This window comes from Microcaecilia unicolor, chromosome 5 (assembly GCF_901765095.1).
Source record: "Microcaecilia unicolor chromosome 5, aMicUni1.1, whole genome shotgun sequence".
NCBI lineage: Eukaryota > Metazoa > Chordata > Amphibia > Gymnophiona > Siphonopidae > Microcaecilia > Microcaecilia unicolor.
The window spans coordinates 256,515,667-256,533,709 of NC_044035.1; the positions used below are offsets into that span (position 1 = coordinate 256,515,667).

Below are 18,043 nucleotides of genomic sequence, written 5' to 3' on the forward strand. Positions count from 1 at the left end.
TAGTGCTGTTTAGAAATACTTTTTGTTTATGCAATGACGGGTTGAAAGCTGGACTGGTGCTGTGGTGGTGTCTTTACTATTGTAAAATTTATTTCTGTTAAAATTCTGCTTTTATGTTGTTTATATTCTGTAACCCATCTTGACTGGATACTCCAAGGAGAGGTATCTATAAATTTAAATAAAGTTAATACTCCCACCTAGTATTCTCTCTTTCCAGCTGTAGTAGTTATAATATATCCAGTCAGGAAGAACTCAACCATAGTCACACAATTTGATTTTCTGTGAAGCGTTGTACCGAGTGGGAATTAGGGAAGATGAGAGGGCCAAATTTAATAAAAAAAATAAGATATGATGTGTATACAAATTTTTACTAGCTAATGGAGAGTGCAACAAAGGAAGAGTAGCCCAGGTCTTTAAATGTAATTTATTTTACTTTTTTTTTGCTTTTTAAAATGTATTTAGCTACGGAAGCCCCAGTGGCTTGCAAGACATCCTGAAACTAGTACAGCTGTATCAATGTTAACAGCAGTTAAGTTTCAATTTCTAATACTTTTTTTTGGCATTCTTTTTCTTCATTTTGAATGCCAGTAAGTTTATAAATGTGCTATCACCTGGCATGAAAATGTTGGTCTTCTATTTGTGGTTTCTCTTCCCACCCTACTAATCACACACACCTGCCTCTGCTTTTGCTAAGAGAGGTTTTGAGAAAGCTGCCTTAAAATGAAAAACAATACAGATTAAAGAATGAGGCAGGGTTTGCAAACCTCCATTCCTAGAGTGCTTAAGCAGCACAAAAGCCATGCAGCGTAGGTTTTAGAATTGCAGTGTGATAATGTAAACCTATTAATATATAAACCATTAAAAGAGAAACCACATGTAACATTAGATGGCTCTGTTTAATTACTGCCAGTTTCTGGAAGTAAGAGATTTCTGGCCAGCTATGATTTTTTAAAATTCTGTACACTGCCTCAGATGGAGGTTTTTCAGGGAACAGTATATACACTTTTTAAATTAAATCAGATCCAGAATTTTATCAGTGGTTCTCCAGACGCAGCAGCATTTTAGCACCACTGCACATTACAGATTTTGCACTGAATTCCCTTCCTGTCCATAATTCTACAAAGGGACCAGGAAGAAGCAGCTTAGTCCATTATTATCTTCACTGCTACATGCTACCACCTCCTACAGCTAGCTAGGATAACTCACCACAGAATGGGCTCAGTTTGTAATCCCTTCCCCAACACCTACTCCCTTCTCACTCCCAGAGCATAATCTGTACAAGTAGAGAAGGAAATGGCTGCATGTTAGCCCAGGCTGATTTTTTTTTTTTTTTTTTTTTGAACTGTAGAGCTCCATGCAAGCTCATGCTGTTTAAATTCAGCAATTGCCCACCACATGATAGGAGAGGTGAAGAATACAAACGCTTTCTTCTTACTTCACTTAGAATCCTGAGAGATGAAAGGTGGAGCTTCTAACCTGTACCAGCACACACCCAGGTCATGCATTCTTGAACACTGAAGTGACCTCTTATTTATTGTGAAGCGTTTCACTGAACCATTCCATGTTTCTAAAGAATATGCTGAAAACTGGGTGCTGGCTATTGAGTTGTGGTTTTAATAAAAAGATTCACTGAAAAAAGTAGTTCATAATACACTGTTCAGCACCTTGTGTGTTGTCAGGAAAAATCTTTACACCTGTTATTTTAGGTATGTTACTTGCACATGTCCATCAGAGAGGCTATATCCAACTCTCTGTTGAGAGGTATAGGTTTGCACATACATAAATTGGCTGTAACTTCAGGAGCTGGTGAAAAGTTCCCCCTATATACAGACTGCACCTCTGCAAGCAAAAAAAAAAAGACAGCCTTAGACCTTGGTGCTGCCTTGAAATGTTCATTAGCAAGAGCTACACACTATTGCACAACCACTTCAGAATCAAGTGTGTTTCCAGCCCATGGAATTAAAAGAAGGTAGCAAAAGGGACATTTTGCACTTTGACTATACCAGTCATGTACACCCTATTTCCCCACTCCCAACAACTAGAGCTATACCACAGCTCCATCCACTACTGTACTCTTGACTATGTACACCTCTGCACCTACAAAAGCCACACATACCTCACTCATCCTTACAGCCTCTATCAATGTAATCCTACTCCTACATCATTGCTGCCCAGTCTGCAAAATGCACCCATCAACTACAGTTGTAGGTAATTGTACAAAGGAGCCACCTTTACTATCACATATTGAAATTCAAGGTGGGTATAAGTAATGCAAGCTTCATCCAAACACACCATTCACTAACCTTGAGTATGCACTGAAGGGAGCCCCTCAGCTAAGAATTACTTTGTGTGACTCTTGGTAAGTAGTTTTTATCTGGGATGCAGCAGTTCTATTTGCTTTTTCTATAGTGCTATTCTACTTACTAAGGGGTCCCTTTTACTAAAGCTGTGTGTGTGCTAATGAAATAAATGTGTTAAATGCTGCATGTCCTATTTTATTCCTACAGGCCATGTGACAGTACATGCATGCTAATGTCCATTAGCACATGCTAAGCTTTAACAAAAGGGTCCAAAGTTCTTGATATAATCCTATGGAGGGATTTGTTGAGAATTTGGACATTCATGCCAGAAAAGGCCCAACTTACTTTTTTTTTTTTTTTTTAACCTACATCTTTGTTTCGATGCAGTGTTCAAAATTCAGTTCTATGAACTATTGCCTGCAGCATCCCCAAACTCATTGTGCTGCATTGAAATCTAGACCTAGAGCCTTTCCATGAGGATCTTACACAATCATGTGGCCTTGTGCAGTATCTGCTGAAGCCAGAGATAGTGAGAAACTATGGCATACTAGCCTAGAAGGGGGAGTAAGTCAGCTCTGAGCGCTCTGGCAAGGAAACAAACCACTTCTATGACAAACCCCAGTCAGGCATGGATTAAACTAATGGTTACAGCAGCAGGCTATGACCAGGGATGCCAGGGTTCAAGTCACCCAAAAGCCACAATTGGTACCTGTATCCAAGGTAATAGGTAGGGTTAAGCCTTCAAGGATCAGGCAAATGCTTATGGTACCTAAAATGTAGGTCACCTTAAGAGCCAAGAAGGCAGCAAGCTAAATCCAAGTCACCTTCCTTTCAATTAAGTTCCAGCCTACTAAATGCCATATGTAGCAGTGCATTTTACTTTTTAACTGTACCACGATCACATTACTCACATAAAAGACAATATCCATCATTAAGTGCTAACCTTTGGTGCAAATAACAGTAGTTCTGCAGATTTTAATCTGACTTCACATGGCAGCATAAAGTGTTGCCACTGTCTAGTGAGCCACAACCAGCCAATCTTCAGAGCATATCTGGATGATTTACCTCAGCATTCAGTCTTCAAATCTTACTTCTTGATCAATGAATTGCATTAGAGTAATCTCACTGGTACATGCTGTAGTCACTGTTCTGATATGTATGGACACAGTGTTTTGATTACAGTATAAAAATTAGAACACATTTGTCACTTTTAAAAATAAATCTTTATTCAAACCAAACATCACACCATTTTTCCCCAAACAAAAGAAAAAAAGTAAACCCATCTTGGTTTAAAGAAGCTTTCCTACAAGTAAGAGCCCTAATTAGGCACCAGATTTATCAATTTACAACAAAAACAAAACCCTTTTAATAGTTGTCCTATTTTTTTGCCCTTTACTCAAGGTATTACAGGTTTAAATAGCTCCTTAGTTTGTGCCACTGATCCTGGTAACTCAGTTACTTGTTGGAAAACTAGGGGCATTAGGAAGCAGTTCAATTTAAGGAAACCTATCCATTACATATAAAAATGGCAACTAGACATGGCAGTGTAGGAAGGACACCACTAAATGTCAATCCTATGTTGAACTGATCTAAGATAACATATTTGAAACTAACCAAAACACTCCCTGCCCATCGCATTTACAAGCTATCTGGAGTGTGCCAACATTTTCAAGTGAAGCCTTACCCTTGCCAATCCATTACATGGCAAGTGGAAAGTCTTTACAGTCCTTTCCACCTTCTTAGCACTGTTAGAAAAACCAAGTATTAAAAAAATGCACTGGGCAACAGATTTCGAACATTACCTACTGAATTTGAGAATACTGATGTAAAGTGTACTTGAGAAGATCCCTACATCAAATGACATAAAAACAAAAATTCCTTATCAGTACAATACAGTCTGACCCAATGTGGCAGTACACACTCATTACAGAGGGCTCTCTGACCTGGAAAGCAAGACAGGACAATGAACCCTGATATTTGACTGCAGATTGCAAACCATCATCAGGCATGCTTAGTTTCCCTTAATTATATTCATAAGAAAATGTCAAAGTACATATAGAGGTCTGAATATATGGCTGCAGATGAGGATGTCCATTGAAATATGTAATCTGGCAAAACACGTTTAGCGTGGGATTTGACGTCTTAAGACTATACTGTACTAAGACTAAGCACATTTCTGGCCGGAGCATAACCCTTAAAAGCAGCTGAACATTTGTTTGGAAAACAAAACTTTAATAAGTTTTATAACCCTGTTATTTGTGAACAGGTACACAGACTGAAGCAATGGCCCCAGTAGTTTGCTACGCTGGGTGGCACCCAGCTCCTACTCAACGTTAGGTGGCATGCTGGAAGTCTTACTGGGAGCGTATGTTTTGCTGATTTTCCGACTCACAAGCAAATAGCTGGCTAGGTATCTTACCTGTAGAAAGTTTTTTTGTCAACATGTTTGCTGAAGACCTTCTCCCATCACACTGAGGTAATTAAAATCAGTACTACTCTTACTTTTTGGCAACTGACAACCTGAAAGCCACAATGAATGTGTTAAGTGGTTGTCTGAAGCAGTTTGCCTTTAATGCAAAGTTTCAGAATTGTGCACCTGCTATAGTATGGTCAGTGACCTGTTCCTTACACACAAAAAAAAGTGAGCACACGTTTTTGTATGGAAAACTAAGGGTATACCACTTGATTGGAGAAGTTAAGGATTGTATACAGGCAGATCCTATCAGTCAAAAAAGCAAAAAAAAAACCCACCACACCACAACTTTGTATACCTAATGCATGACCCCTAACTATCACATTATATCAAAAGGCAAAGCACAAATTGGTCTATATCCCCTCAAAAAGAGAATGCGACACTGCTATACAGTAATTTTTTTTTTTTTTTACTAAATCTGAGAGATTCTTGGACACTATAGCATTTTGCTACCAGTTGGCTCAAAAGATCGAAGAAATCTGTGCACCTGCACTAATAGACTCCCATCTGTATGCCAATGGTGCCCTTGAAGCAATACAGAATTGAGTAGATTCTAGATTATCTAGCTACACATCCTGGCACCAAAACCACAACATTTCTTGCCCTATTCCTAGAATTTCTACCAAAAATTCACTCTAAGCACTCAAAAACAGTCAAAACTTAACATAAGCGTCTCTAAAATAAAATTGCTGCACCATCATAAAGACTAATACTACCATCTCACTATAACCATGGCAAATCTTTAAAAAGCAGTTTACATTAGACAGAAGACAAAGGTAATGTGAATCATGCCAACTAGTTGTGTCATTTACTATAAAATAAACTTAAAAATGGGCCTGGCTGAAGTCATATCCAGAAGTGACCCTTATTTTCTCCAAGAATCTTCAGTTTAAAAAGTGTTACACATATTCAAGCTGCTGGGAGAGATTTAAAAACAAAACAAAAAAACCCACTTTTACTGAATTTCAATGTTAAAGTACAACTGAAGAAAACAAGCTATCACTAGAAGACTTTGCATTAAGAACATTTCCTTTGTCCTATATCGTAAAGAGCGGCATATTTTTCAAACCAGCTCAAAACACAAACCATTTGAGAAGACCTAAAAAAAAAAAAAAAGTGAGTAGGCACTGTACTGTTAGCCTTAATTTTCTTCTAGAAAACAAGGAGTGTGGATCATGTATTAAGTAGTGCAGGTGACATCCCAAAGACCTTATAGCCCAAATGGCTGGAATATCTCCCATCAAAAATACCTGTTTTGAAGTCTAATGCATGCAAACCTGTCAAACTCTGCAGCTGATTGGATTTTCTAGAGGACATTTGGGAAGCCCTATCCTAAACAAGGTAGAGTGGAGAACCATGTTTTACCAACCCTGTGATCACATGCAAGGATGCTAACCTATGCATTCCAAATTTGCCTGATCAACAGTAAATAGAACCTATGCATATGCAGCTGAAATCAAAACTTTTACATCAAGCTTAAAGCTTGAACACAAAGGGCTCTGTTTACTAAAATGTGCTAGTATTTTTAGCACGTGCCATGTATGCGCCCATAGGAATATTGTGGGCACCTGCACAGCGTGTGCTAAAACACACACCTCTAGCGCAGCTTAGTAAACAGGGATCCAAGTGTCTCCTCAGCTTCTCACCAAGGGCTCCGTTTACAAAGCCATACTAGTGATTCTGGTACAGCAAGTGTAACCAAACTCATAGGAACTGAATGGGCTTTGACATTTGCTGCACAGGACTTGCTACCATGGCTTTGTAAAAGGAGCCAAAAGTGTCATAGAAACAATTTAAATGCATGTTTTATGGGGTGATCCTTGTGGCATACAGTCAGTCAATAGGCTTTTAGCAAAAAAGGAAAAGAGATCAGTTTCTGCAAGTAGGTTAAGTACAATGAGGGTATAAAATTGCTTCAGGTGGGGAATTTTAAGTATAGATCAAGGTGCTCCCTGTTTGCGGGCAGATGCTGCACACAAGACAACATCAGAGTCCTACATCAATTTGTTTGCTGCAAAGTATTAGAGATGTAGTCTTAAAATGCAAGAGGAAATGACAGCATCCAGAGACTAGACAAGTGAAGTCAGCCAATTCCCTCTCCCCCCTCCACCATAAAATCTAAAGACTGCAATTACTAGTTATGCCATAAATGCAATTCCTTACAAAGACATATTAATGCATTTTCACCTTGTATGGTATTAGATCCTACAGAAAGACAATTGTTATGTAGAGCAAGTGAAAGTTTAGACATTTTAACCAAACCATATGTATTTTGTGCTAGCTAGCAAGACTGGGTTCTTCCAGGTCACAATGCTCAATTTTGTACTCAGAAAATAGTTTGTTGCTAGAGTACACTCATTCACCATGCAAAAGTCCACAGAAGAGAATTAAGCAGCTTAACAGAAGTTGCGTGATCTCACTTTCACATCAGCATGTGTTCTGTATTAATAGTGATTACAATAGTTCTGTCTCAAATGCAGGCTGAGGAGAAGACTTTTCCACAGTATTCAGTAGATTTAGCACATCTTTAAGGGCAAGGTACAACCATTAAAAGAATTTTAAACACTAAATTTCTTTACGCTACACCCAACCACAGTGTTCTGTTTATTTTAAGTTACAAGTTTAAATTCTACAGGTGAAGAATTGAACAAAAATATTGCACTTGTGGTGAATGCTACAAGCTTTGCCATACTGATCAAGAGGAGAAAATTAAGCTTCTTGGGCATCCTAGCAGTTACCTTTCTAGTTTAACATCAATGATGGCCTTTAATGACATTCATAAGGGCCTCAGGTAGTGCACCGAAGTTACCAACTGCTGGCCTGTCCTCTAAACCCCTCAAAAAATAAATCTTTATACAAAGTAGCCAGCATGCTACTAAACCGAGCCAAGATGTGCATAGATTCAGACAAGAGACAGGTTACCAACTTTTGTGGCTTCCTAATAACAAGGAACCCAAATTCACTTCCAACATTATGTGAGAACCGCCCCCCCCCCCCCCCAACACACCCCTTTGGAGTGACCTAAAAGTCCAGGATATATTTCAAGATATGTGCTGAATGAAATCAAACTTCTGCAGCCCCTCCCACATCTCAGTGGACAAACACTGCTAATACTGATTAAGGGGCGGGGGGGGGGGGGGAGGGTCTAATCCACCTTAATTCTGCCCCTCCAATTAACATTCAAAACAGGATAGTATCCCACAACATATGAACCCCCTCCCCACTCAGCTGGACACCACCAAGATAATGTTTGAAGAGCCTTAAAAAGTTCCAAGAGTTGGAATATAATCTAGTTGCATGGCAACCAAGTGGGATACGACTGACTATACTGAACAGCAGCACTGGCAACGTAGTAATTACTGAAATTTGCATTGCTGACATAGGGGGCTGGCTGATAGTAACATGTAACATTAGTAGTATTTGGGATGATGTTCTGTTCTGCCAGCACTCGCAGAGCAAGAAGAGAAACGAGGTTGAGCGTTTGCCTCCGTTCATGTCCCATGAGGCAAACTGTGCTCTCATTGATAACACGACGCAAAATCATTAGATAATCATACTTGCTCTTTTCCTCCCCAATGAAGTGGCTTTGGAGGTAGCTCTCTAGCTTCCGTTGCTGCTCCAAGATGTCTGAGAAGTCTATGAAAAAACGGGAGCACATATAGCGCTCCAAGGATTTGATCTCTTCTTTATCCAGAGGCTTAAAGTCCCGGACTAGCAGGTTGCTGTACTTCATAAGGCCACCACCTCTGATCTCCTCAGGGTTCTTAGTTGCTATCAGCTTGTTCCGGAGGTGGTCCAAAGCAGCCTCGAAGTCACCATATACACTTTCCCCTATCACTGTAGGATGGAAGTGCTCCGACATGGGGTTTTCTGAACAATCGTAGTAAAAGAGTAAAGAGTCCAGTATTATCTGGAAGGAGTCAACACTGAACTCAAACTGACGTCGTATAGAGTTGACAAACTTGAGCTCTACGTTTCTCCCATCTTTGTTGGAGAGTGATATCAAACTCCAATGGTCAGAGTCTGTGCACACTTTCACCAGCTTCTGAACATAAGCCTCCTTCAGAGTTAAGCGGCTGATTTTCGCCTTGTTTACACCCTCTGGCAAAAAGTTCAGAAGCGACCCTAGAACAACATCTCGGACTAACTGAAATTCCCCCTCAGTGGAGAGGTCCACCTTAAAAATTAGATCAAGGTCCTTACAGCCCAAGCCATTGTCCTTGACCAAGACATGACTTGCAGCAGAACCATTGAGTCTGACATCATGCACATGGATGCCTTCGGCCTCCAGGCAATTGCGAACAGTCTGCACAATGTCCTTCAATGTAATTTCCAGGGTAGGGAAATTGCCTCGTCCATGGACTGGGACAACCTCTGTCAGAACGTCATTCAAGCGGCTGACCTGATCCCAATTCAGGACACTGCAGGATTTGCAACTACTTTCACAGCTACTGCCGTCAGCCATATTCTTGTCTTTCACAACTAGAAATAAGAAAAGATTGATAATGTGTGACAACTTCAACACTGCATAGTGCTATAGATATCTACCACCAGTCCCCAGAAGTAATGAAATGGTAATCTGCACAGTTCACCCACATATCCATAGACTTTCATTTCATTAATACTAGGGCTGTTCCAAATACTCGTATTTGATTTGGCTTCTCATAGTGCCCAGAATACATTCTTATTTGGCCAAATACTGCTTTAAATTAAACAAGTATCTGGGGCTCTACTGTACTAAATCCTACTGAAACAAACATTTAATATCCGAAGTCACATTTATTCTTTATTATTTTATGTTAAAGCTCTAGTTAACACTGTACATCCTGCTGTATCAGATCTCAGGCCAATTAGGCAAGTACATTGTTAAACTTGGCTAAAAATATACCCTTTCAGTAAATTAGAGCATGGGTTTTGAATGCTTGTATTAACCCCCCAGTAAACTCCAAAAGCAGTATGTGTGGAGAACCTGGCCAAGTAGGAGGGACTAGCAGTTTTAATAAGCAGTGAGATATGCTAGGACATGTAATTAGAGCGATTTGCATATTTGAAACTAGGATCCAGTTTACCAATACTTGGTACAAGTCAGTTAAGATGCACAAAACTGAGAAGTGGTTTAAGGACAACCTACCAAAAGAATGGAATTTGTGATGAACCTTCTCTGTAAAAGCAGGTCTCTGAATTAAAGCTGGCAAGTCACTGTGGAGGAATTTGGTAAGGAAGGGGGCAGATGGATGGTCTGGTGATCGACATACCTAAAAGAAGAATTTGGAACAGTTTAGTTCCTAGCACTGACCATCATGGCAAGTTTCACAATGGCTATGCATTCTGGTTTAGCTCCCCCACCCCCCCTTTTATATAAAACTTGACAGTGGAGAGCTTTCATAAAGCAGCAAGAATAAACATATCTTCATTTAATGTTTCCTGGAAAGTCATTTAACTCCATCTCTGATTTGGAATAGTAATGCAACAAGAAACAGAGCCTGATTGTTATCTACTACACAGTGTGTGTGAAAACAGTAACTGTCACTTCATATGATGACAGACTGACAGAGGTGCTGGCAAAAAGCCATTTGTGGTAATGGAGGTGCCTTATTATAAGACTGCCCCACAGACAAACTAGGGATCAATTCTATAATGAAATCTGGATGCCTAGATGTTATAGAATTACTACAGCCAAGTGATAACCCACCCTGTAAATAGTAAACAAATGATATTAGTTAAAATGACATCAAAATTGATATTGTGACACTTGTGCTCGGGAGCAATGCTGTTTTTGCACGCCATGGCGGATTAATGGAGGACATCTGCTCCTGATGAAGGCACCAAAACAGAGGCTGTTGATTAGTTATATACCAGGTAGGAGACAAGCCCATGCCCCACTGTGTACACCCCCTAGCAGTTACATGCTATAGCACTTATGCATGTTACAGATTAATGCGCAAGATACTTGCATGCATGTAAGTACATGAACGCAGTTACAGAAATGCCTTTAATGACACTATATTGTAGGAAAAACCCCTTGCATATAAGCAGTTAGCAGCATTTAGATTCATCATTGAATGCCCATGCTTTCCGACTCTGCTATGCAGTCTTATGGACCATATACCAGCAGCTTACAGGAGCTAGAAATGCATTGCTTTAATCAGGAAAGCAAGCTTCAATATATACATTAAGTTATGTGCATCTGAGTAGCTTGAATGCACTATTTCAGGCATTTAGATGTCTCAGCTTAGGTTACCAGCATAATATTTTTTATTTTATTTACAAAATTTGATATACCGCATAGGCCAAAGTACAGCTTCAAAGCAGTTTTCAATACAAAACAAAGTAAGCTGCTAGAGAAAGGAAAAAAAAAAAAGCGAACAATGATTTTCCACTCAATTGGAGGTGAAATTCACATTTGAAGTGTTGATTACCTGGAAGACGTTTTCAAGTGTTAAAGTGTAACCACCACCGGCATCTTTAATATCTTAGGCACCATTTTTGAATCATACCAAAAGGAATACAAAGGGCACAACAGTAAGTAGTGCTAAGTTTAACTACGTTATATTTAAAAAGAAAATTAAGCAAAATGTGCACCGTTGTGCTTCAGTTCCCTTACACCCTGAAGTAGCTCAGGCTGGGTAAACAACGAAGATTGTCTTGAACATAGCTTTGGGGGAGGGGGAAGGGAAGGCTTAACTTCAATTTTGGATGGCGTTGACTGTCCGAAAGCAAGCGTCTATGATGGAGGTCTTTCCTTCATCTGTGCAACTGCACATAAAAAAAGTCTTCATACGAGATTTTTTGCATGGTGAAAATCTATTTTTTCAGGCAATGTTTCTGGCCTTGTGAATACTACAGTATAAAAACAGTAGTTCACCTCAAAGCAGTCACACAGATGCTGGTAAAACCTTAAAGATGACCTCTATACTGTACATATATACATATAAAGCAGCAGTGGGCAGCCACAGGGCCACAATTCAATTGTGTTTTCAAGATTTTCATGATGATTATGCAAGTCACTCATGTACAATCATCATGGAAAATCCTGAAAAAAACTGGATTATGGCCCTCAAGGGCTGTGGTTGCCCACACCTGATTAGTGCAATTATAGTTCACACTACAAACATTCAATTGTAACCCCTCCTTTCTACAGAAAATAAGAAGCCAATCAATGACTAGCTTCCACAATTTGTGTATTTGGTAGCTCAAATGTCAAAACCATTTCACTTATGACTCATGAGTTCAGTACTGTATAGTTAACTTTACAGGTGCATTTGGAGATCTGTTCCACGTAGTGAAGAAAGAATATAATAGCCATACTGGATCAAACCAATGGTCCATCCAGTCCAGTATCTTGGTTTCCAACAGTGACCAATACAGGTCACAAGTACCTAGTAGAAACCCATATATTAACATTCCATGCTACCAGTCCCAGGGCAAACAGTGGCTTCCCCATGTCCATCTCAATAACAGACGATGGACTTTTCCTCCAGGAACTTGTCCAAACCTTTTTTTAAACCCAAAATACACTTACTGCTGTTACCAGATCTACGGATGTTTATCACATCCTCTGGCAAGGAGTTATTTGTTGAACGAAAAAGATTTACTCCTATTTCTTTTAAAATTATTTCCATGTAATTTCATCAAGTGTCCTTAGTCTGTACTTAGAGTAAAAAAAAAAAAAAAAATCCACTTTTACCAATGACACCACTCAGAATTTTGTAGACCCCCCCATCATAACCCCCCTAGCCATCAAGCTGAAGAGCCCTAACCTCTTTAGCCTTTTCTCATATGAGAGGAGGTCCATCATCTTTATCAATTTAGTCGCTCTTCGAGCCTTTTCTAATGCCAGTATATCTGAGATAGTGACCAAAACTGAATACAATACTCAAGGTGAGGTCCCACAATGGAGTGATACAAAGCATTATTGTAGGTTTGGGTGCCTACCCATCTTCAGTTCCAGATAAGGTTCTCCCTGGCTGATGGCATCTTGTGTGTCATGTGCTATTAGCAAAGGGCTTCAAGTTTGTTACTCACATCACAATGCATAGAAGCGTTCTGGTGTGACAGGTCATAAATATTGTGCCACTGGACAAGTACAGTTTGAATACAGCCAGGTAAGTTCTGGCAAAAAAAAAGCAGCCCACAAACAGCATGTGAAAAGCTGACGGTGATGGAAAGAACTTTACCTTTACAGTGTTGTACGAGTGTCAAGTTTTGAGTTGTAACTGGGTGTCTTGATCAAACCTAAAAGTTTCATTGAGCTTCAATGATTTCAGTCAAGAAACCTTATTGACCCTTTTAACACAGTACAGAGTATCTCAAATACAGCAGGAATATATGTTTTGGACCTAATCTGACTAAGCAGGGACATGAACTAACTGGCATGGCATGGTAGAATCAGTGTGTAGAATGAATGATGACTATTATAACTTAGTTTCTTTGAAGAATGAGCTGTTAAGATGAAAATATTCTGGATACATACCAGGATTTTTTGGAACTTTTTGAATATTGCATAAGCTCTAGATAACCCGAGGTAGCTACATGAAAACTTTGTTCAACTGCTATGATTAAGGCCAGTTTCTCTTTAGAAGAGAATCTTGAATGCTGCATTACAACTTGATTGAAAGACTTTTATATGTTTGGTATTTCCAGTCTATAAACCCCATAGGAAAAAAGTTGTTCATTACATTTACAATTAAATGCTTTATTTGCCAGATAGTGATCTGGGGCCAAGCTGCATTCTGTAAAGGCCAATTACAGTAACTGCCAGGATCCTTATCTGATTTGATCTCACCAACTACATTGAGTTTTTACTGCCTGATTAGTGGCAAGCTTTTTTTTTTGTTTGTTTAGTTTCAGTAAAAGACATGTTCATAAGACTTTTATATGCTTGGTATTTCTAGTCTTTGAACCCCATTGGGAAGCCTAAAGAAAAAAAAAAAAGTTATAGAACATATTTACAATTAAATGCTTTATTTGCCTGATAGTGCTCTGGGCCAAGCTGCATTCTGGAAAGGCCAGTTACAGTAACTGCCAGGATTCCTTATCTGATTGGATCTCACCACCTGCATTGAGTTTTATTGCTCGATTAGGTGGCAAGCTTTTTATGTTTAGCTTCAGTAAAAGCCAACATGTTCATAGAAGGTCACATGTGGGAATGTCCTAAATTCTAAACATAGAAAGAGGAACAAATTGAGGTCAAATTTGAAACCAGGCTGACATTTGCCTGGTTCAAATCAGATTAATTTCCTCTCAACTCGTCGCAAGAATTATTAAACAGCTAAGATATTTGGTGGGGGAAGGGAATGGGAATCCAAAAGTTTGCAGAAATACACTATGAAAGTTGATGTTAACAGCAGATTTATTAGAGCAAATAAATGTATTTTAACCAGAAATTGAATCTAAGAATGCTAGAGCTACTAATTTCCAAGGAGAAAAAAAAAAAGTTACAGCAAAATGTTTCGTTAAGCTGTTGCTTTATCAATATAACTAAGCAATGCTGCCAGACAAGTACTGTAACACCTAAGCAAAGGGGAAACCTATAAATCTGAGGCAAGGTGGTGGTGAGGTGGAAGAATTAATCATATTAAGTCTGTAGGCCTTAGAAAGCGTAACTCAGAAGTAAAACAGTCTGAAATCACTGGTAAACTGGCGCAACTGCTATATCCAGTTAACAGCAGCTCTTGGTCAGCTTCTACACTGACCTTTCATAATGAAGTTTAATATTTCTCTCTAGCACATTCTACTTGATTTGTTATTATAGGTAATAACAAATCAAGTAGAATGTGCTAGCGCGAATAAGTTAGCAAGTTCCTGAAAGAAAGACTTAAAAATACTTTAAGTATACAGCTCAGCATTGTGTCTTATTCAATAAATATTAATATTTTGAAATAGTTACTTACCGATTTTTAAAGTCAAATCTGCATACTTTCTCAAGACAAAGCCTTTATGAACAGCGCCTAAAAACAAAAAAAATAATTGAAGTCCAAAGAGATTAAATAACTCTAGCTCCCTTCCACTAGCCTTATAATACCTTTCCTCAACAAGATGTCAAAATGATCGGGGACCAGGGTAGGGTGCCAAACGTTTAAGTTCTTTCCCTGGACACAGTGAAGGAAGCTTACGCCATACTAAGGTTGCACAGCACCCACTAACACCGATAGAGCCCTGGCTCCCAAGCTCAGCAGGGCAAGCAAACCGAATATCTAAAACATAAGACCAATTCTGCAGAGCTACAGAAAAGTGACCCTACACAGTTGAAAACCTCAAAAAAATCATTAAATCAAGACTGCTCTAAAAGAGTTACTAAAAACCGCAAAGAACCCTGTTTAACTTCAAGTAGCCAAAACCCTATGCGCTTCGGTTCAAGGAAAGTGAAAACAATTCTTATATATTAAGAGAACCTTGACGATCTAAATATCCGCTAGATCACAAACGGGATTAAAAAAAAAATATCAACTCAGCAAGGGCTTGGTCAGCAGTTCCAGCCGATAGATTTTTTTGCTCTCTCTATTTATAACCCAAGTCAGAGGGAAATACAAGACCCGCAGAGTAGTTCTTGCTACTAGGTAGAAATGAGTTATAGCTGCTCTGTACAAGCTCAGGCTACTAACAGAAAGAGTAGTAGCCACAATTTTTCGCTGGGGAGAGGGAAGGGGTCATTGGAGTTAAGAGCCCAAGCCATGATCAGCCAAAATAATAATAGAGAGTACAATAAGGCATTAAGTATTTTGGAAAATTAAATGAGGTTCCTACTTTGTTTTTCTACACGGAGGATTCACCGCAGGTCTCAGGATAAAAGGTGCTACAAAAAAACGGGCCCCCAAACTTAAAAAACAAACAAAAACCCCAAACCACCCACCAGTCTCTGACAGCCATGAGGAAGGGGCGGCAAACTGGACTGACATGCGCGCCACCGAGGACTCACCTCAGTGAGGGAGGGGGGGGGGGGAGAAACAAACTCCAGCTTCTTCAAAGCATCCTAGTAAACCCACAGGGGTGCAAAAATACCTACTAAGACCCCGAATAAGCACTCAAGCTACGCCACCGCGACTTTTATCTGGAGCCAGACGCTTCACCAATGTATCTCTCCGCCTCGACGTGGTTGCCCCTCCCCTTTCATCTGACGCGCCGCCGCCCACCGCCCGCGAAACAGATTCAGGCAGTTGTAGAGGTGAGGGTTGAGGCGAGGATAATAGCTGCGGGCTCTACAGATGTCCCTACTACCCCTTTATTCAAGTCTCTAACTCAGGAACTACCCAGCCCACTGTTGCAGCCAGAAGAACGGAGGGTTGTGATAATGGTGGTGATAAGCCTGAAGATGTTGCTCTCCCACCATCTGATTGGCCGTCTTTCTTGAATGGTTGCTAAGGGACGAGTAAATAATGGTCGGGCTGTTCTACGACCAACACTTGGGATGGATTTAAAGGAGCTGCAGCCTATCTCTGAAGGGAGGAGGGAGGAGTCGAGTTTCGCTGGGTGGTGCAATATTATGTAGATATGAGAAAAATGAGACGGAGTGTCGTAAATGTCACCCTGAATGGGCTTGGGGGCGGAAAACAAAATGCTCACGCGTAAATTGCTGCTGAAAAAGGCCAGGTACTCTGATGTCAGCTCTCAAGTGAATTATAATGTAATCTGTGACGGCAGACATGGTAATTTTACTGTGTAACTAATGAGGTATTCCTATTGCTGCTGTAGCTTATGGTCTGTGCTGTAATAGGCACAGATTGGCTCCTACGGGACATAGGCTCTGCCAATAAAAAATTGTCAGAACAACATGGACCTAAGAGAGTATTCTTCAGGAACAGAGTTCCAATAAGCCGAATAGGCTGTGCCTAGAGTCAGCTGCCCTAGGAGCAGAAGGCTGCCTTTCATAGTCCTACTCTTATTTTAGGTGTGGATTGATGTGTGCCTAAATTTACTACATATATTCCAATTAAATCTAATTAGTTCCAATAATTGCCATAAGCCATTATTAAAATGGACTGGAAATTCCACTGCTTAGGGATAAGCAGCATGAAATGTATTGTACTGTTTTGGGATCTTGCCAGGTATTTGTGACCAGGATTGGCCACTGTTGGAAACAGGATACTGGGCTTGATGGACCCCCAGTCTGTCCCAGTATGGTTACACTTATGAAATATATCATTGGAATAAAGAGGATGAGGGGAAGGGTAAAGGCTGAAGGAGGGAGGGTGTATCCCCCCCCCCCCCCCTCCAGGAGGCCAAGGCAGTGGCTGAGGAGGGGAGAGGAGGTTCTGTAGCTAGCATCTGTGCATTTTGCCAAGTTGCAGGTCAGTGTCCTCTAGGCTTATCACCATCCTCTCCAATACAGGCTCAATTCCAGGGGCAGATATAGGGCAAGGGTCAGCTATAGCTGGAACAGCTTGAGGTCCTGCTCTGTGTATTAGAGAGGAAGAGGTTCATGGCAGGAGCCCATTGGTGTCTCCTGAGAATCTGCCAAGGCTGTCCTGGGCTGTGCCAGTAGCTTGTGGTGTGGGAAAAGGGCTCAACATACATCTCATGGGAATGAGAAAATGCAGTGAGCCAGCCCCATGCTGTCTTATCAGAAACAGGGTCTCCTATGGCAATGGACTATAAACCTTAATGTGTCCTTATTGAGGCAACAGTCTAGATAGCACCTTTGTCTCTGCATAGGTTAATTTGTGCTGTTGCCTGCTGGAAGACATATTTCACAATGTCCCTGCAATAAGACCAAAAATACTATAATGCCTTTGTATTGCTCCATGGTGCAACTGCACCTTGAGTATTGCATTCAGTTCTGGTCGCCGTATCTCAAAAAAGATATAGCGGAATTAGAAAAGGTTCAAAGAAGAGTGACCAAAATGAAAAAGGGGATGCATGGAACTCTTCTCGTATGAGAAAAGCCTAAAGAGGGTAGAGCTCTTCACTGCCTGGACAAGACACAGATGTGGGGAGATATGATTGAGGTCTACAAAATCCTGAGTGGTGAAGAATGAGAAGTAAATCAATTTTTACTCATTCCAGAAGTACAAAGACTAGGGGACACTCAAGGAAGTTACATGGAAATATTTTTAAAACAAATAGGAGGAAATATTTTTTCACTCAATGAATAGTTAAGCTTTGGAACTCTTTGACAGAAGATGTGGGAACGACGATTAGCATATCTGGGTTTTAAAAAAATTTGGACGAATTTCTGGAGGAAAAGTCCATTGCTATTGAGACAGACTTAGAAGGGCATAATCGAACGGAAACGCCTATCTCCATGGGCGTTTATCTCCGAGAACGGGTCCGT

The 18,043-nt window shown here is 40.1% G+C and overlaps 1 protein-coding gene across 4 annotated transcripts; it reads right to left on the bottom strand.

Annotated features, from left to right (window-relative positions):
* Positions 1–4,810: 4,810 nt before the first annotated feature.
* TENT5C (terminal nucleotidyltransferase 5C) lies at positions 4,811–16,095 on the bottom strand. Of its 4 annotated transcripts, none has more exons than XM_030204023.1 (4): positions 16,023–16,095; positions 14,667–14,723; positions 9,905–10,028; positions 4,811–9,255 (listed from the first exon to the last, which is right to left on the bottom strand). In XM_030204023.1, the coding sequence occupies exon 4, from the start codon at positions 9,236–9,238 to the stop codon at positions 8,063–8,065; it is 1,176 nt and encodes a 391-aa protein (XP_030059883.1). In that variant the 5' UTR covers positions 9,239–9,255; positions 9,905–10,028; positions 14,667–14,723; positions 16,023–16,095; the 3' UTR covers positions 4,811–8,062. The 4 variants fall into 4 exon arrangements, with proteins under 4 accessions (XP_030059883.1, XP_030059881.1, XP_030059882.1 ...); XM_030204021.1 differs by lacking the exon at positions 16,023–16,095 and adding an exon at positions 15,779–15,925; XM_030204022.1 differs by lacking the exon at positions 16,023–16,095 and adding an exon at positions 15,775–15,925.
* Between the last annotated feature and the right edge of the window lie 1,948 nt (positions 16,096–18,043).